This window comes from Enhydra lutris, unplaced genomic scaffold, assembly GCF_002288905.1.
Source record: "Enhydra lutris kenyoni isolate GAN:26980312 unplaced genomic scaffold, ASM228890v2 scaffoldscaffold14, whole genome shotgun sequence".
Taxonomy (NCBI): domain Eukaryota; kingdom Metazoa; phylum Chordata; class Mammalia; order Carnivora; family Mustelidae; genus Enhydra; species Enhydra lutris.
The window spans coordinates 20828093-20845472 of NW_019154098.1; the positions used below are offsets into that span (position 1 = coordinate 20828093).

Below are 17380 nucleotides of genomic sequence, written 5' to 3' on the forward strand. Positions count from 1 at the left end.
TATATCAGTTATTCCCATTATTTGATTGACAGTGTCCAACCACCACTCTTGCTCTTATTGCTTCAACTCTCCTTTAGCTTTTTAATTTAATTTTATTTTTTCAGTGTCCCAAGATTCATTGTTTATGCACCACACCCAGTGCTCCATACAATCCGTGCCCTCCTTAATACCCACCACCAAGCCAACTTTTCCCTACCCCCCTTCCAAAACCCTCAGTTTGTTTCTCAGAGTCCACAGTCTCTCATGCTTCATCTCCCCCTCCGATTTACCCCAATTCACTTTTTTTCCTTCTCCTAATGTCCTCCGTGTTATTCCTTATGCTCCACAAGTAAGTGAAACCATATGATAATTGACTTTCTCTGCTTGACCTATTTCACTCAGCATAATCTCCCCCAGTCCCATCCCTGTTGATGCAAAAGTTGGGTATTCATCAACTCTCCTTTATAGCAAGCTTCCTAAAAATATTTTCTTCGATCACAAGGTATGACTTTCCTTTCCTGTTAAATCCCATGGTTTTAACTTAAAATATACTTCTCACATGGCACCTTAAAAAATGGTCTATTTTCTGGAATTCTGTGTATCGGATGTTACTATATATACATACCATCTCTACCTTCTTACAGCGCGTTTCTTCATCAACCCAACTTTATTTTGACTTCTGCCTCCATCATACTCCTGAGACTTAGGCTAAGTTCCTGTATGAATTCATGTCGACAAATTCATCATCACTGGTGCCAGTGAAGAAACCATATTATGAGTAAAGGAACCGGGGCGCCGGGGTGGCTCAGTGGGTTAAGCCTCTGCCTTCCGCTCAGGTCATGATCTCAAGGTCCCAGGATCGAGTCCCGAATCCGGCTCTCTGCTCGGCAGGAAGCCTGCTTCCTCCTCTCTCTCTCTCTGCCTGCCTCTCTGCCTACCTGTGATCTCATTCTGTCAAATAAATAAATAAAATCTTTAAAAAAAAGAGTAAAGAAACTAAGGGGTTTTAATCCCAATATCTATGTGATAATTATATTTCAGAAAAGGGTGAAGATACTTTCCAACAACCATGGCTAGGAATTCCCCTGAAATAGGGATTATATTAAATGCAGGGATGTTTTAGAATCCCAAGCATACTAAATCATTTAGGAGTATTTGTAGATAATGTAACAGTAAGTATTTCTAGTATAAGGAGTTTGCATAATATAACCCAAATATCATGTAATTTTTGTCCATATGGATCTGCAGGCTTGTTTGTGGTGATCAGAGGAACACATTCCTTACTGTGTATAATTTCACTCTGTAAATATTATCTCGATATTTCACAGGAGTATGAATCAGTGAGGCAAGAGCATTAGTGCATATAAAGCTACTGAATTTGTGAAAATGTAGGAATGAGGGTAACTTGTGACACAACATTTTGAAAGAGAAGCAGTACTATCATGCCTCATCCCATTCCCAATAAAAGAGCATCTGAAAAAAGAAGAGTTTAGCTATTTTTTTCTTTTGTACTTTCAAAGGTGGGGATACAAATATATATATATATATATATATATATATATATATATTTACCTCCTTCCATATGCTTTTTATAAACTCTCTCTATGCATAGGTGTTTGGTGTTAGGAAACCCAGAAGGAATATGTTCAAGCTTCTTTAAAAACTGTGCTCTTTGATATTTTATCTTAATGTCTCAATATGTATTTTAGATTTATCAACTTATCTCCTTTTTCTCTGATGTCAAGACCAAAATTAGAAATATCTTCTTGTGTTTGTCCACTCTGTTCTTTAAGTCCTAAGGTCCTTTAGGGCAAAGAGAATATCCTTATTCTATGGAAGAGAGAATTACAGTGCTTATAAGTGCCAGTACAGAAATCCTCACCCATCCTGGAGGTTGTGTCCCTGAAAAGCAACAAGATTGACAAGTTCAAAGCTAAGATCATACAAAACAGGGAATTGGGGAAAAAATGTTTTTAAACATAAACATTGCCAGAAAGCCTCCAATTATAATACCTATATGTTTCTTCTGGTAGCCTTCTTCAGAATCACCTTCTCCAAGTTGATTTAGGAAATATCCATGTGAAATTATGATCCGCTATGGGAAGAGTCTCCCATAATTCTATGTTATGCTCACTATAGATATTAGAAATATCCATCTAGACTTTATTGGATTTAAGTTAAACATGTTTGCAATTACATCTCTTTTTACCTTATTTTCTTAAGATTTAGAAGATGTTCCTGTGCCTTCCTGGGCTTTTCACACACCATGGGAAAGCTTATGAGTACTCTTTCCTGGGGCTTACATTCTATCAATATATGCAGGATTTGATTTAGACATTCCTCAGGTCTTCATTTCCCTCCCCTCTCCCAAAGACCCACCAGCTAGGTTTACACAAAAAATAAGTGTTAACTAATAATACATTATTCTGCTTAAGGGTTATAAAGTGAAAACTACACATGCCAAAGGGTTATATAGCTTTAAAATTGTATGGACACACATTATTCTCCATTATCTTTGAAATGCAGAGGCCAACGTGGTGATCAATTTGGGGTGGCTGTACTCACATTTTAACAAATTGTAAAATGGCTGACTCACTTCTCCCTTCTTCCTGTCTATTCTTACTTTACTATGAAAGTGACAATGTATGGCAAATCTGGGTTTCACTGACTGTCTGGTGTAGGTCGCCAGGAAAAAATAAGTCAAGAGAGCATTTACGAGGTGTCAATGCTCATTTATGTACAACCACAAGGATACATTCTATCTCTGCTAGAAAATGGTGTGGGTGAGTATGCACATTGATATAAGAACTTTTTGCTCATATCAAAGTGACTCAATGTGTAAATGTATTCAAAGAGAGATGTCTATGTTGCTCTTCGAGAAAGGGTAATGTGGTACTGTTACAAAAAAAAATTTCCTTGTCCAACTTATCTCAATGTATCTTTGAGGAGGTGTTAAGTTGAAGAGGAAGTACATACAAAAATAGGACAGGTTTATGTATTCCATTCATGATAATGGAATAAATTTGGGGCCTCGGCATGGTAGTCTTGATGTTCAGTGAGCCTGAGGGGAGTTCTGCCCATGAGTCTAGAAATCGGATTTGTCTTCACTTCCATTGTGTACCAGCCCTTATCATGGTGCCACTTAACACATGTCTGATGTTCCACAACTGCATTTAATGAATTAATGAACTCTCCTATCCACCCAAGCCAATTGCTCCTCATGTAGGCTTTATGCACGTGGACTCTGATTTTGACTTCATTCTCGCACTAGCACTGGACACCTGCCCTGAGCCCTCTCAATGAAGTTTGGTCAAACCATCTACCTTTTAACAACCTCCTCTCTGGGGGGTTGAACCCTGTCCACTATATAACTTCCTAATAAATCGATTTTTTAATGATTGAGATGCCCCCAGATGACTTTGAATACCATTCATACTCTACCTCTGTGCATCTCATGCCTTACCAACAAAATTTGAATTCATTGGATATGAGGCATACCCTCTAGGTTTAGAGACATATAAAATTGGATATTCAGGATGCTTGGAGGGCTCAGCCAGTTAAGTGTCTGCCTTTGGCTCAGATCATGATCCCGGAGTTCTAGGATTGAGTCCTGCATGGGGCTCTCCCTGCTCAGTAGGGATCCTGCTTCTCCCTCTGCCTGCTGCTCCCCCTGCCTGTGCTCTTTCTCTCTCTCTCTCTCTGAAAAATAAATAAATAAAATCTTAAAAAAAAAAAAAAAGGCCAAAAAACTGGGTATCCAACTCAGTAGTCAGTGCCATAGTGAGGACAGGGTAGTCAGTGCCATAGTGAGGACAGTTCTCCTTGCTCGGACCCATACTTCCATTCAGAGCCTGCTCCAGCTTGTCTCTGGGCCAGAGCTCTCAGAGTTATAAACAGCAGAGAGCAGAACAAGGACAATGAATGGAAATTAGAAGGAAACCTATTTTAGTTCACCATCAGGAAAATTTTGCTAATGGGGTTAGCAAATTGCCAAAAATGTTCAAATATAAATTACATGACTATTAGGAGAGCAGTGAAAGAAATGCCTATATTCATAAAAAGATCTGTGTATCCAATATCTGTGGCAAATGGTTCCTCTCCTTTCAACTTCCTTCTTCTTTTTTACCCCTCAAATTTTACCAGCTAGATTATGAGGGTCTTACAACCTCAAGGTGGTGCGAGTTGATGGTTTCATTTTTAAGTTTTAAAAAATAGTTACTTTTTATGTGATAAGCATGGGTTCAGATGAACTGCATCTTAGGAAAAGTAGGAATGGGTTTAGAATCAACCAAAAGTAGAAATGGTTTCAGAATCAATCTCAATGCTAATTCCAACCAGCAGTGCAATTTTCGGCAGATGTATTCCCTGCCCTGAAGGTAAGAATTTTATCTAGAAATGAGGATGAGAAAAGTGACCTGTCTGTGTTTACACACACAAAGACACATGTACAGCCCATCCGTATGTACATACATAGAGTGTTATGTGCTAGATATGTACAGTTTGTCCCTTAAGTCATTTTTGTGTGTGTCAGTTTGCATGATGCCATTTTGCTTTTATGAAAGACCTGCATTGGTACCTGCTCTCACTAACTGAAAGACATCTGAAGAGAATTTTCACTTTCATGGGGAAAAGCCCGCAAGTGAACACAGGATTCAGTGTTGGTTTGGCAGCAGCCCTGATAAAGGCAGCTGTACCCCCAAGCAACCACAGCCGCCCCACCAAACTCCTTCCCCAGGACCCACACTCCCGGTCCGGCATCAACTGCCAGAGTTCTGATCTGTGTCTATGGACATCTGGGCTTTACCTTGACTTATTTCATGCATCATTAGCAACATGTGTCCTAAGGTATCAGGAAAGCCTAAGAGAGGTGATTTTGGGGGGGGGGGGGGGAATACTAAAAAAAGTTCCATATAAATTAATGTTAATCATTTCTTAGCTTCACACCATTTCAGTTAGTAAAGGTTTCATAGAATGCTCTACTTTCAAGAATAGGGGGAACCCTGTATCTTAAAATATGACTTGTTTCTTTTCAACAGGTAGCTGGTAGTAATGGTTAAGTTTTATTACCCCATGTAATATGTCTGGTTGGTACCCTGTTTCTTAACTCATTACATGTTACATCTTTATTTTTTTAAATTTTTTATTTCTTTTCAGCATAACAGTATTCATTGTTTTTGCACCACACCCAGTGCTCCATGCAATCCGTGCCCTCTCTAATACCCACCACCTGGTTCCCCCAACCTCCCACCCCCCGCCCCTTCAAAACCCTCAGATTGTTTTTCAGAGTCCATAGTCTCTCATGGTTCACCTCCCCTTCCAATTTCCCTCAACTCCCTTCTCCTCTCCATCTCCCCTTGTCCTCCATGCTATTTGTCATGTTACATCTTTAAATGTCCTAGTTCTCCTCTGTGTGGAGGAACCATACAGATTAAGAAAACAAGGTTCAGAGCATGGAAATTTTCCCCTAATAGGGCTGGTAAGTGGCACAGTTGGCACTGGAATTCACGACATCATGACACCAAATCTAGATTTTTAAAGCGATATGCTTACAGTTGCACGGTACTGCATGGAATCTTATCATCATAATTTTCTTATTAGAAAGAATACCTACAAACGTTCAGTCTCAATCTCTTAATAATGCAGTGGATACTGCTATTTAATTAATCTTTCCTAGTCAACAAAATATCTTATTTTTTTCAAATTAGGCAATCCAGAAAGGTGAAAATTAGTCGGTTAATAATAAATCAGCCCATATATGGTTAACATAGATCTAAGCAGTAATACATACATACACACACACACACACACACACATATATATATATGCATATATATATTTTTAAGTACCACCAGTTTTTATGGGTGAGTTGTCCAAAGTGTAATGAATGTCTGTTATATGTGTCTCAACACTGGGTATGCACATTCCACAGCGTTTGGGCAATAACTCTGGACAAAAGATTATTTCTTCTTACCTCATCATGGAATGTGTTGCTTTGGGAAGTGAGGTTGTAAATATAGTTTTTAAATTTTCTTCCCTTGGAAACTTTATGCAGTCTTGAGAGGTACACAGGTGTATCCTTGAAAAGTTGAGTATAAATCAACTTTTGGGGAATAAAATTGATTTTAAATGCTAATTATTTAAGAGAATGCTCATGAATTTCATGGGGCAAAAAAATTATTTCCCCATTTTTATTTTGAGCAAAACTCAATTTTCATATATCTGTTTTGCTTTCCCTGTATCTGTAGCTATCTGCAGAACTAGTGAGGCTTTACTAAGTCACCTCCCCAACATTCATGCCAGGTTTAGACATTAATGAATTCAGAAACAAACCAGGGAGCACCAAATTTGTAAGTTTCCAAATCCGCCGTATCTTTGTTAATTGACTCTAATGCTTAGCTTTGGAAAGTAATCAAGAGAGATTAGTTGAGTTCCTGCTATCATGAGAGAATCATGGATGAGCTCCTATTTAATGAACAACAAACAGGCTGTAAAGAACACTGGCTTGGTAGTTTTGATCAGCAGGCTGGAGTCTACTTTTATCCCAAATGAGTCAACTTTGGTAAATTGCTTAGCTCCCTTGGCTCTCAGTATTCTCATTGGGAAAATGGCAGTAGAAACATGTTCCCTTCCTACTGCACTAAGTTTATCAGGATCAAATGAGAAATGATGTGTGAGGATATTTATAAAGCACAAAGGGCTTCACAAAATTTTAGTAAATCTAATCAGGTGTGTGGTGCCTTAGATACTCTGTCATCTTCTCTTGGAAGCATTGGCAGCAAAGATGAGTCATTACAAGAAATGCTTTAATAATGATAATAATAGTACTTAGAGTACACACACTAAATATTCATACTTTGGCCACCCAGAACAGATCAGAACATGGATCCCACTGCTACATGCCTCTAGGCAATGATTGCTGTCCATCCCTTCTCTTTTTTCCTCTAATCCCTTTCTCTTCCTCCAACCATTCCTAGGTTCTTGTTCCTCATGGTCTTGACTGGCTTGCATTCCACCCAAGGTTACTGGCGTTGATATAGTGTTCTGCTTTGTAATTCTTATTAAACTGACTTGCCTTCAAAATATCATAGGCCACATTCTCAAAAATCTGAGTGTGTAACTAGTTTATTAGCCTGACAAATGGCAAACATTGAACAAATTCCTGTAATTAAGCTGAATTGACTGAAGTATAAATGGGAGACCTCGACTTTGATGTCATGGTATCCTCATGACATTCGACATGGTTAGAACCTTCAGAACTTTTCCCCAGAGATGAGAAATGAAAAATCCCCCCCCCCTCTTTTTGGCCTAGCAGACTATTTTGTGTGACTTAAAACTTGAGCTGAAAACTAACTAGTTGCAAATATTTAAAAATATGAATATATATCATCAAGTTCCAGCTTTCTGACTTCTCTTGAAATATCAGAGCACGTAGTGATACTGGGTCCTCCACAGCAAACATAACAGTGAGGGGGACTGGCGTGGGAGTGAAGAAGAGCGAAGCTAGTTCCTTTAGAATAAGTTGTGTTCAGTACTAGGATCCCCATCCATTCAATTTGATTTATTTATGTTATCTTCTATGGACCCTGTAGGACCTGAGTTTGTGGCTTGGGATAAACCCACAGAAATAACCTAATTAAATCTTATCTCATAACCAGTTAGTCATGGGTGAAATCATGGACAGATGGTTTAAGGTGAACATATGTTGTTGATCTGTTTCTCTTATTTCATTAACCATTTGCCAGCATTTTAAACAGTGTAATCATATGTCACAAACTATAACCAGAGCAGCAGTTTTTAAGAGGAAAATCTAGAGTTCTGTTGAACTATATTATTTTCAAATTTGAAATGAAAGGTGCTTTGAGTTTTGATTGTAGATCAAGTTTACAATGTAAAATGGCAAAATGTAGAATTTTACCATTTTGGTAAGTGTGAGTCAGAGGCACGTTCCAAACTCCACACCTGCCACATACATGTGATGTCAGAGTACTACAAACAGCATCCCTGGTATGGGGTCTTTATAACATATGAATACAGAAAGTAAAAGGCCTCCCATGAAATGTCACCATAAGTGATATATTAGAGGCAAGGAGGAGAGAACATGGTGACTTGACATTGGTAGCATCTTGAGGCTTCTAGAGCTTTCTGAAAACTTCACAAACTCCTTCCTTCATTCCCCATGCCTAAGGGGAGAAAAATTGATAAGGCTAAACCCAAGACAAAGAATAATGGGGCCATATTAGTAGTAAGGGGCAATTTAACAGGAAGATTATAGATAATAGTGTTTGGAAAAAATCCTCCCCCCTCCTCTCTCTCTCTCTCTCTCTCTTTCAATTTCTAATCTTTCCCTTTCCACAAATCAGAATTAAAACTTAGAGCCCTGGGATGCAGTTGTGGACCTATAGAAAGAGGCCACGGCAAATCCTTGGTAGACCTCATTGAAGGCCATAATGAATTAGAAGCACGGAATTTGTCTGTGTGATTCCATATGGTCTGGAATGGGTCACAGACCAGAAGTTTCTCAAACAGAGGTTTGGGGTTGAAGTCCTTTTATATCTGTGCAAACAGGAGGACCTTTCAAGTGTGACTATAGCCATGGTGAGTGACAGTCAAAGAATAGAGGCTCTTGGCTTCAAAGACAGACAATATCTCTGCATTCCTAACAGAAGGCCTTCTCATATGTCTGGCTTTGAGCAAGGGCAAGTTAGCCTAATCATCACCAACCAACTGTCCAATTATCCACTGGGCTAAATAGACAGTGGTTTCAGGGTCTAGGGAGAGGCAGCAGAGCGAATGGCAAGAGAACATTTCATTTGACACATAGACAACCACATCCTGCACAACTAGTAATTCAAACTCTCTCTGTGGATCCATGTAACTTGGTGAGCTATTGGCTCGATCATATACTGTGTATGAAAATGTTCAAAATCATTAAAGAAGACCATGGCAATGGGGATTCCAAACCCCAGCTCAGCATTTTCTACTTGTCTTGAGTCAGAATGAATTTGGCGTAATTAGAAAGAAAAGGATGTATAAAAATAACTGCAATGACAGTCACAGAGAAGTAACAAATGGGTAGCATGAGCAGAGTTACTTTTTCTTCTTGACAAACTCACAGACAAAGTACATGGTAAGATGGCACTCTGTGTCATTCCATCTGCCTGAACTCAGCATTTCCACACAGTCCTCATGACCGTAGGGGTCACTGGGCTCCCCCTCTCTCCAGTTGCTGTAGTTCTGCAGGGGAGTGTTATCTGTGAACACATACTGTCCCTCCTTCTCAAGGTCATTCACCCCGATGAACACCCGGAAAAAGCCACTCTTGGCCACATAGTCAGCGATGAGTGTGTTGGCAGCTTCGTCCTTTGGCATGGCCAGCATGCCACCCCGGATCCGGCAGTGGGTCAAGGATTCCCTATAGTTCTTCTCTTCCTGCACGATGTAGTAGAATTTCTCCTCAGTTTCCCTAATCCCTGCTATGACTTTGCAGAGAGGAAAAGATGAGCATGATTAGGCATCTCAAAAGAAGAAAAGGCAAGTATATAATATTGCTGGATTTAACTTCACTTATTTGATGTTCAACAATTATTTTGCAAGTCCCTAGGTGAGGTAGGCACTGGTTAAATATTTTTATCACCTTTGTAGTTATCAAATGGAGAACGAAGTCCTGCCATTTGTCTTCCCTGTCTTTCCTCCTTAACTCCTCACACAATTGTGAAGAGGAGACTATTTTAACAAATGTTTGCTATATGCTATATGTCTTGCTGCACAACTCCTCTCAGACTCTTTTCCCATCCTACTTTATGCTTTGCCATACTTAGCATCCCAAGATAAAGCCCTTCTCTCTTCCATTTCCATGACTTCTTTCATACTTGGAAAGTCTTCTCACTGCTTTACCTGGAAAACTCTTACTTGTCATTTAGATCCCAGTGGAAGTATTTTCTCCTATAAGAGCCTTCCCAATGTCTCTGGACAGGCATGGGACTCTTGTGTACACTCCCCCATGTTTCCATAGCTCCCTCCTCTTCCTCTTTTGCATCACTCAACACATTCTAATCTAATTGTTGGTCTGCATGCCTCACATACTAAACTATGAATGTCTTGAGGAAAAGGACCATGTCATTATCACTCTGTAGCCTCGGAGCCTGCAAAAGTGCTTTGGATGGTAAATGCTTATTGAATAGACATAGGAATAATATAGAAATTTGTCCCATTTGGGTTGAATTACTGGGCTATTAACATGTACATAGACTGAGTTTGTCCATGTTCACTCCACATACACGAAGTACTGAGCTACTGAAAAATTTTCAGGACAGAATTGGGGACCCAGAGTCATCCTGAGCTCATAAGATGTTAAATGTGTTTTAGGTTTTGAGGGGATCTACGTATATTTCTTTGGGTCTAAAAATCAAAATTTACCAAGAAATCTGTGACCACACAATAAATGTCAAGAACTACTACTCTGTGTGGAACCTCTAGGGTCTGGTTTTCTTCATGAGAATCCGAGTCATGTCAGAGACAGCATCTCAGTACTAATTATAACCAGAGTTAATTAAGAGCATTACAAGATGAAGAACGCAAGATGACATATGTGTGTTTCTAATAATGTACAACAAACATAGCTGGGTTACAATAAATAAAAGTACAACAAAAGAAGGCCAATTTCACCTGCAACTACAATAGATTCCTCATTTATCCTGTCTCAGAAGAGAGCACATAACCTAGCTGAAGGGCTTCACTGCTACCTACAATGGGGAAATGAGAAGGGGTAACAAAAATGGCTAATGCGGGAAGTTGCACAATTCAGAAAAACACAATATTCTGTTGAGGTGTTCTGAGGCTAGAGCCATCAGTGAAACCAGTATTCGAATCCCTGATCTGTTAATTAGTTCTGTATCTATGGGCAAGGTAATTTCTCTAAGCCTTAGGGTAATCGTGATACACGCACCCTAGGTATTATTTCAAGTACTCAAAAAAATAGCTATTGTTTTTACTATTATTTCTTTTTTCTGAGATGCTACCTCTCTTTGACAATTCCTGTCCCTTTCTCTTCTTAAGGCATGTCTTGCCAAACTCTACCCTTTTCTCCATTCCCCTCTCTCCAGAAAGTATCTTTTTCTACTCATAGGCAATGCAATACGTGTGAATATATGTAGGTAGTGGTCCTAGAGTGTCCTGGAGTCTGAGTGGATCATTAGCATTTTGAGGGACGTGTACAGGGGTGACATTATCTCAGTAGGCCTTTGCCTGACCCTAGGTATTTCCCACTACACATACTGGAATTGTAATGTCAAAAGAGAGCAAACTGGTAGATGGCACAAGGCAAAAAGGATATACTCACCATTCTTGACAAACTTCATAGATGTCTTGAGGCGAGCGACACTAATATCCAGTTGTCCAACAACTTTCCGGTACCTTCCACAGTCACAGACGGTGCCTTTTAAATGACAAAAACTGTGAATTCGTGTTGGAGCACATATAGATCTGTTGGAAAGGGCAATTGCTCTATTTTCAATCTTTACTATCTCTTCCTAGCCTGGCCATATCTTTGTGTGAATGGCTATACTTTTAGTCTTTTACTTAAAACAAGGCTTCCACATTTCATTGTCTTCAGGAATTTATAAAATATCTTCTTAAGTATTTTGGACGAGTTAAAACACAGCTCTAAACCAGATTTGTAAAGAGAAGAATAAATATGGCCAACCCCTGCACACATACTCTGGACCGTTGGCCTTTTTGTCAAACACAGAATGCGCCTGTCCAATCTCAAAATAAAATCTTTACAGCTTTCTTAAAACAAATTTCTAGTCAGTCTTCTCTTCTCCTAACCGTATTGCTCACTGGCTCATACAACTCTCCCAAGACAAAAGAAAACTTTCATGATGAAACCAAATGATAATTCTGATTATCCATTTCAAATACAAATTGAATGATCCTTGAATGTTTCAAGGACTAAGCTGAAGTCTTGTGAATAGATTCAACTTCTAATTTCAATCCCATTTGTGGATTAACGCTGATTTTAATTTCTGCCATTCATTCCCTCTCTGCTCATTTACCTTTTCAACTACCTGCTGATATTGTGACAGAGAAAGAAGTGTAAGGAAAATGATGTGAAATTCAAATGATTCTCTTTTTCTGTTTAATGGCTGCTTCATGTAATCAGTCCCTTTTGCTTTCTTCTTTGGCAGTTGAAAAGCAAAAAGAATTTTATTAGCCAAAGGGGGGAAAAATCTGTGGCTTTATTTATTCACATTCACAGTTAAATATACAGAATTTAAAAGTTCTTAGAATTAGTCTTCAGTATACCTCTGTGATCTCCCCCAGAGAAGGGGAGATCTACTTTCTTTCCCTGCACGTAGCACTGGAAATAAAACTCTTTCAGGACTCAGGGAGACTCTCCCTGACCACTGAAGGCATGTTCTGTATCCATGGGGTCTTTCCGGATTGGACCAGTTTGCTGTGGGCACCACCATGCTGGTGGAATGTAGGGCATGCTGGTGTAGTCCTCCTGTTGAGACAATGGTGGATTTTCCTCTGCCTAGGACAATGAAGGCTGCTTTCTGATGTGCTGGGTTTGCTTCCTCCCACTAAGCATGACTAGGATGGAATGTGCCATCATTCCCTACCCTAGGGCTCGGAAAGTCACCAGCAGACAGAGAGGAAAGTTCCCTTCTTTTCTTCCCTCTAGCCCAAGTAAAACAAGGTTAAGCATTGAGAGGACTATTGTTTTTTCATAAAAATGTATTTATTTTTAAAGATGAATACATTTGGAATGATGCTAGAAATTTAAGAGAAAAATGAACATGTCATACCTGCTTTGCCTTTTCCTCCTGGTATCCCAGGCAAACCCTTTTCCCCTTTGTCACCTGAATAAAAACAATAGTCGTGAAAAGAACAATTAACTAAAATGGTGGAATCATTTCTGATAGACAATAGCTTATATACCTAAAAACATAAGAAAGAGTTTTTTTTTATTTTATGTTTTTATTATTGCTTTTTTTATTTATTATTTTTTTATAATTTTATTTTTTTTCAGCATAACAGTATTCCTTGTTTTTGCACCACACCCAGTGCTCCATGCAATCCAATACCCACCACCTGGTTCCCCCAACTTCCCACCCCCCACTGCTTCAAACCCCTCAGATTGTTTTTCAGAGTCCATAGTCTCTCATGGTTCACCTCCCCTTCCAAGTTTTTAAATTTTATTTGCAATATCTCCAACTAATATTCCTTGGTTTTATATAAATAATTTGATTTTGAGTTGGCTGCACAGGTACAATTAGTCAAACACGTCTTAATTTATTTAGATGGAATGTAGAATTCAGATAGGGGGCAAAGAAATATTTAAATCTGTGTCACCTGTCCTACTAACATGGCCTTCTGAGAAAGGTTAATACAATTCTCTGCATGTTTTTAACTTTCAAAGTACCATTGTTTTGTATATCTGAATTAATTGATTAGCATGTTGCAGTGCCTGTATTTATTGTCCCCCCAAGTTCTTCCATATGGCTTTACCCTTGTATTTTCAAAAACATATTTTGTGCCTTTTCAATTTAATTCAAATATTTACTATTTATTACTTACTCTATGCAAGATAAAAGTCTTGGTACTTTGAGAGGATATAAAAAGAGACAAGATTAAACTGACTTGAAGGGATTTATACTTTTTGAAAAGATGTGATGCATGCAAATATCTGTAATATAAAGTTGTGTCAAATATATTATGCTGAAATATCAACCTTGATAATTTTCCCTTCTGCTCTTCTTTGTATGTGGTCATTTTCTTATTCAGTCAGAGGCATCCACAAAATAATTTTCAGAGAATCAGGATTATTAAAGCAGAGAGAAAAAAATGTTGATTTTTTTTCAACTTCAAAATAAGCCCTTGAAGCCTACATCAGACACAATAATTGAAAGCAAAAGCTTTTGATTTCCAAGAGGAAATGTTTGGCTGAAGTTCTTGAGAATCAAAAGAGAAGACCCTGATGGAAGTAGAATAGAGTTTATGCTTCAATGGTGAGCTGGAAAAAGAAAAAGAAAGAATTTGGGAGGAAAGAATATAAGATGAAGGTCATCCAGGCTAGAAGAAGATGGGGGCTTGGTTACCTCTGTAGGAGTTTTGTGAAAACAGGAAATTAGTTACATGCAATATGAGGGGGCAATTTGAGGGGAAACAGTGTCAGGATTGAGGTTCTGCCTACCTCCATCCTTCACCAGCAAAAGGGAAAAAAAACAGGAGCCACTCTGAAACCCGTAAGGTAGCCCATGTTGCCTGCTCATTACCCATTCTTTTCATTACTGTCTGCTGAGTGCTTTTCATTAAGAGTCCTACACATATTGACTGTTGATCTTCCAGGAAAGCCTGCTTGCCAGGGCACCAAGAATTTGCTAAGCCTTTCCAAACTGACACAAGTCAATTTGACCATAAAGACACTTCTCTTTACAGTGATGGTGGATATTCACGAGCTCCCCAAACAGGAGAGGTCCTTGAAATCCAGAATGCAATTTAAACATGTGGGAGGAAGCCTCAGAACTGGCACTTGAATGTAATAAGACAAAGGTGAAATCCATGACAGCAGAGTGTAGCAAATACTGTAAGAGAGACATTGAACAGAGATAATAGACTCTGGGAGGAAGGTAGATGACATAGTGCTTCTGCTGGAAGGATGAAGGAAGGCTTTCCTGGGAGGATAGCACTGGAGCTCAGTTCTAAAAAACTTCAGCAGATGAAGATGGGAGCAAGGTAGGAAACAATGCACAAGGTGGAAAAAAGCATGGAAATATGTCATGCATCGTGATGAGGAAGATTGATCTACTCACACCTAAGTTGTGTCCTGCAAATTTCTCAATTTCTCTTACATGTAATTTGTTAAAGATACCAGGTACTTCATAGATATTATCGTATTATTTATAGATATTATCAAATTAAATCCTCTAAGTTAGGTATTACTGTTATCTTTATTCTGCAATGGAAAGAATGGAGGATCATAGAGGCAATGTAACTTCTATGTTCAAGGACATCTAGCAATTCAATGGCGGTGCTGGTATTGAAACCCAACCTTTTCTGGCTCCCCAGTTCATGGTGTTTCCCAAATGAGTGAACCAATGATTTAATGAATGAAAGCAAAGTATTCAAAAAAATCTTATCAGTACTTGAGAGGAACGCCAAGTCCTTGTCACTACCAGAAACAATATGGACTTAAAGATCATATATATATATGATCTATAATATATATTCTATATCTATAATATATAATATATGATATATATTAAACTATATTCAAACATACATATGTTTGAATATAGTTTAATATTTTATGATAGTTTAATATTTTATCTTTTGAAAATAGTGTGTGTTCTTTAAATGTGGATCCCTTTCAGTTCAATGTGGGCTGAAAGTTGATTCTAGTCCTACTACGATCTTAGTTCTGGGCTAAATACAATAGTGGACATCAAAGAAGCCTAATGGGAGTATTTGTTTTATAAAAATAATGGGGATTTTCAGGAAAATAAAGCACACATCAGAGACCAAGGAAATGGGACACTATCACTCTTACCTACCACAAAGTGAAGTAAATAAAAGAAGTGCCTGCCAGTTATTTGGCAAAAATGGCCGTGCATCAGAGTAGAGAAGACGTTCACTGAAGCAAGAGGCTTCAGCTGGATCCTAATAGTGTGGAGAACAGATTTTTGAATTGATAAATGGCTTTTTTGTCTGACAGGGTGTAAGCACTGTGACTACTTTCCAGTATTTTTTTTAAAGATTTTATTTATTTATTTGACAGACAGAGATCACAAGTAGGCAGAGAGGCAGGCAAAGAGAGAGGAGGAAGCAGGCTCCCTGCTAAGCAGAGAGCCCGATGAGGGACTCGATCCCAAGACCCTGAGATGGTGACCTGAGCCGAAGGCAGAGGCTTAACCCACTGAGCCACCCAGGCACCCTACTTTCCAGTATTTTCACATGAATTTCATTCCTTTTTTAACAGATGGTAAAGTCAAAGCACTGTGGTAGAGGGAACAACCATGGCAGTCCGAAAAACTATGGCTTGAGTCCTGGTTCTGCCACTTACTAGCTAAATGTGGACAGGTTACACAACTTCTTTAAACCTCTATTTCTTCATTTTTTCAGTAGAAATAATGGTACTTAGAATCAGAATATTGTCAAGGAGGATAAATTAGATCATGTCATCTTCTCTTGGTATTCACTCTGTGCTTGAGTCATAAAGAATGGTTAACCAATGTTCACTTCTGCCACACACTTAGCCAGAAGGCACGCCACATACTTAGCTGGTTCATGGAGGAGGTGAGCTGATAGTGCCTATTTCCCAAAAATGATTTCTGGTTTAAAGCCATACATGAAAACTTATTTTGGCCCATGAGTGGGAACATGTCAGTAATAACTGTCTTAAGGCTAAAGTATTAGAGGTTGTATTTAAACAAACAAACAAAAAATCATAATGCTTCCACTATAAAAGGATTATTGACCTTAAGTAAAAACATTTATTTTGCTCTGAGATTGAATTTGCCCATACTACATCATTCTCTCTTATTCCTAAAATGGAATATTGACATCCAGAAAGCTACCTTGTCCATGCAAGTGACAACATTAAGGTCAGTCCAGAAAGCTGAGATTAATCTGAGTCAGTGAAAAATTTAGAAGGGCCACTGACAAAAAGAGGACAATAAATTTCAAAGTACAGATTAAAAATGAAATTAATCCAGGTGAGCCAGAGCACTAACCCTTAATTTTTTTTGAAATTCCAGGACATGTTCATAAATTTTGATGACATATCTCTGGAGGAGAAAGAAATCTTAGTGAATGGAGGAAATTGGTGTTAAGGGACAGTAGTACTTATAGAAATAAAGGGTAGAAATAGAGCTACATCATATAAAATAATGTATTTTATCATTCACTTTTTCGTTCTTAATGCAATAAACATTTAGAAAGTTTCCACTGTATATTAGGCATTAGAATAAAATGATTAAAAAGTAGGATCCCCACATAGGACTCATATTTATTTAAGCAAATAGATCCAATAAATCTTTCATTCATTTCTTCCTCCAGAAGTTCACAGTCTGTAGGGGGGAAAAGACAAGCTAATAAGCCATGACAATGAGTAAAAATGATAGCGGTGCGCAAATAAGGAATTGGCTTGAAGAAGACATGGTTCGTTAACCCTATCATTTCCAGACTGTTACTTTTTCAACATTTGTGGAAGTTCATCCACTGTAAGGCTCAGAAAATCATAATGAACTCTACTTTTCCTGTCTCTGTTATCTACCACCCTCCCAAGACACCTCGTCTTATTCTATGAAAGTTTTAAGAACTTCACTCAACATCATGAACTCCCAACTCTCTTAGATGGAGCCTCATCGGTATCTGACACATCTAAATCTCAGCAAGT

At 38.5% G+C, this 17380-nt stretch overlaps 1 protein-coding gene across 1 annotated transcript in view; it reads right to left on the minus strand.

The window, feature by feature from the left end:
* Window positions 1–8944: 8944 nt before the first annotated feature.
* The window catches only part of LOC111146801 (collectin subfamily member 10), a 36089-nt gene continuing 27653 nt past the window's right edge, over window positions 8945–17380 (minus strand). Inside the window, exons 4-6 of the mRNA XM_022502487.1 lie at window positions 12789–12842; window positions 11318–11413; window positions 8945–9458 (exon numbers count right to left, since the gene is read on the minus strand). Coding sequence (XP_022358195.1) covers window positions 9067–9458; window positions 11318–11413; window positions 12789–12842 — 542 coding nt within the window. The 3' untranslated portion in view covers window positions 8945–9066. The remainder of the gene's footprint in view (window positions 9459–11317; window positions 11414–12788; window positions 12843–17380) is intronic.